The sequence below is a fragment of the Peromyscus maniculatus genome, chromosome 1 (genome assembly GCF_049852395.1).
Source record: "Peromyscus maniculatus bairdii isolate BWxNUB_F1_BW_parent chromosome 1, HU_Pman_BW_mat_3.1, whole genome shotgun sequence".
NCBI lineage: Eukaryota > Metazoa > Chordata > Mammalia > Rodentia > Cricetidae > Peromyscus > Peromyscus maniculatus.
Genome location: NC_134852.1, coordinates 115,788,583 through 115,791,043, shown reverse-complemented (window position 1 = coordinate 115,791,043; position 2,461 = coordinate 115,788,583). Strand labels below are relative to the sequence as shown.

General features: G+C 45.4%; 1 protein-coding gene across 1 annotated transcript; it reads left to right on the top strand.

Moving 5' to 3' along the window:
- The first annotated feature begins 832 nt into the window (after positions 1 to 832).
- On the top strand, positions 833 to 2,225 carry Or52b2 (olfactory receptor family 52 subfamily B member 2). Its single transcript, XM_076549365.1, has one exon. It carries the CDS (start codon positions 1,001 to 1,003, stop codon positions 1,967 to 1,969), a length of 969 nt encoding a protein of 322 aa, XP_076405480.1. The 5' UTR covers positions 833 to 1,000; the 3' UTR covers positions 1,970 to 2,225.
- The last annotated feature ends 236 nt before the right edge of the window (positions 2,226 to 2,461 follow it).

The following is a 2,461-nucleotide window of genomic DNA, read 5'->3' as shown; positions in this document are numbered from 1 at the left end:
TTAGTATCAGAGACAAATGTACCATGAGCATTGGAGAGTCAGACAAGAGGGATTTAGAACAGGTTTTAGTAACAGGGAGGCTTGGTTACTTCTAGAATGAAAGAGCAAATAGGGAGAAGGTAGGGCCGCCTTGGAGCTGGTAAAGGCCAGGGAGACAGAATAGACTGATTCCCTCTTGTCAGGAGAGTTTCACCAGAAGAGGGGTGTGTGGGCTTCAGGTTTTACATGGATAAGCAGGTTTAGAATTGATCAAAAGGTGTTTTATGGGACTCTGTGAAGCACAGGCTCATGAGGAGGGTGATGAATATTGCTCCTTCAGTTTCATTGGCTGCCCCTGTTCACTGCCTTCAGGGAGGCTGTGAATCTGGGTCACAGTGGACAAACACATCTCTTAGTTGTCTTCCAATTTCCACCTGGCTCTCCATGTCCATCACAGGGAGTCATGAGGGCAGCTGTCCTGAGAAACGTTCAAGGTAATAGACAGATAAACAAACTGATTACATATAATCGAGTTTACTTAATATATCTTCAGGAAGGAGATATATTAAGAACACATTACAGAGTGGTGTGTCTTGAGGAGCTATTATAAGGCTAAGATTTGGGCAAACTGAAGAGGGAAGGGAAGGAACTTTAGGTAAATACAGAACAAAATGTCGGGGAAGGAACAAGTACAAGCTGTGTAGAGAGCAATTTGTACTTACGTGAATAAAAATGGTAGAATGAATGTTAAAAGGTGGAGGTGGTTGAGGACACTGGGGGCAGGGTGAATGGAGACAGGTGCAGCTTCTGTTGGTTCTAAAGCACCTTGCCACAGAAACTGTGCAAATGAAACACTCAGGGCCAGAAGCCATGCCTACACCCTAGCCACCATCTTCTAGATGAGCTTTCTCTTGGGAGCTCAGCAATTCACAAGTTCACATCTGCCTTTGTGCCTTTGCACACGCTCAAGAATTCTTTCTGTTCCTTCACTTCCAGCCACTCATCAGCTATAGTGGGCACCATGATTCACAGCAACATCACTATCTTCCACCCTGCAGTTTTCGTGCTCCTTGGCATTCCTGGGTTAGAGGCTTATCATACCTGGTTGTCTGTACCCTTGTGCCTCATGTATGTCACTGCGGTCTTTGGGAACAGCATCCTGATAGTGGTCATCATCACAGAACGGAGCCTGCATGAACCCATGTATTTCTTTCTCTCCATGCTGGCCATCACAGATATCCTGCTGTCCACTACTACTGTGCCCAAGGCCCTAGCCATCTTTTGGCTCCATGCCCACAACATTGCCTTTGATGCCTGTGTCACCCAAGTCTTCTTTGTCCACACAATGTTTGTGGGGGAGTCAGCCATCCTGTTAGCCATGGCCTTTGACCGCTTTGTGGCCATCTGTGCCCCACTGAGATACACAACGGTGCTGACATGGCGCATGGTGGGGAGGATTGCTCTAGCCATTGTCATCAGAAGCGTCTGTATCATCTTTCCCGTGATTTTCTTGCTGAAGCGGCTGCCGTTCTGTCAAACCAACATCATCCCCCATTCCTACTGTGAGCACATTGGGGTGGCCCGCTTAGCCTGTGCCGACATCACTGTTAACATTTGGTACGGCTTCTCAGTGCCCATCGTCATGGTCATCATGGATGTGATCCTCATTGCTGTGTCTTACTCACTCATTCTGCGAGCGGTGTTTCGTTTGCCCTCCCAGGATGCTCGGCGCAAGGCCCTGAGCACTTGTGGGTCTCACCTCTGTGTAATCCTCATGTTTTACGTTCCATCCTTCTTTACTTTACTGACCCACCGCTTTGGGCGGAACATTCCCCGGCACGTGCATATCTTGTTGGCCAATCTTTATGTGGTGGTGCCACCAATGCTGAACCCCATTGTCTACGGGGTTAAGACTAAGCAAATCCGGGAGGGTGTAGTCCACTGGTTCTTGGACATCAAGACTCAGTGTTGTTCCTCTTCTTTGGGTTGATGGGTCCTTATGAATCTTTATACTCAGCTTTATCAAGGAAGCTAGCCAAGGAGCAGAGATTCCTGGATAGAGAGGACTGTCCTTCTTTTGCTTCATCCTTGTCCTCTTCCCACTTTTCCATTTTCTGATTTGTCTTCCTTATCTCTTTCTCTTGTTTAATGTGTGCTACCCACTTCATACATTTATCCTCAAAACTAGAGATGGTAAACTAAGTGTACATTTCTCTGATATGAGAATTTGACTTTTTCAGTAATAGGCTATATTCTCTGATATGAGAATTTGACTTTTTCAGTAATAGGATATATCACAAGAAGTAAGGTTATAAACAAATAAATATATTTAAACATTTAATATATGGAGAGGCTCTGATATTTTAAAGTCCCTAATACTGTTTCTTTATATAGAATCAAGTAAGCTGGGCTTGGTGGTTCATTCCTGTAATCCCATCACTCAGGAAGCTGAGGAAGGATTGATCTGGGTTTGAGAATAACC

Bases quoted from the DNA above. Each gene is read 5' to 3' on its own strand.
- Or52b2 (XM_076549365.1), top strand. From the start codon at position 1,001: ATGATTCACAGCAACATCACTATCTTCCACCCTGCAGTTTTCGTGCTC.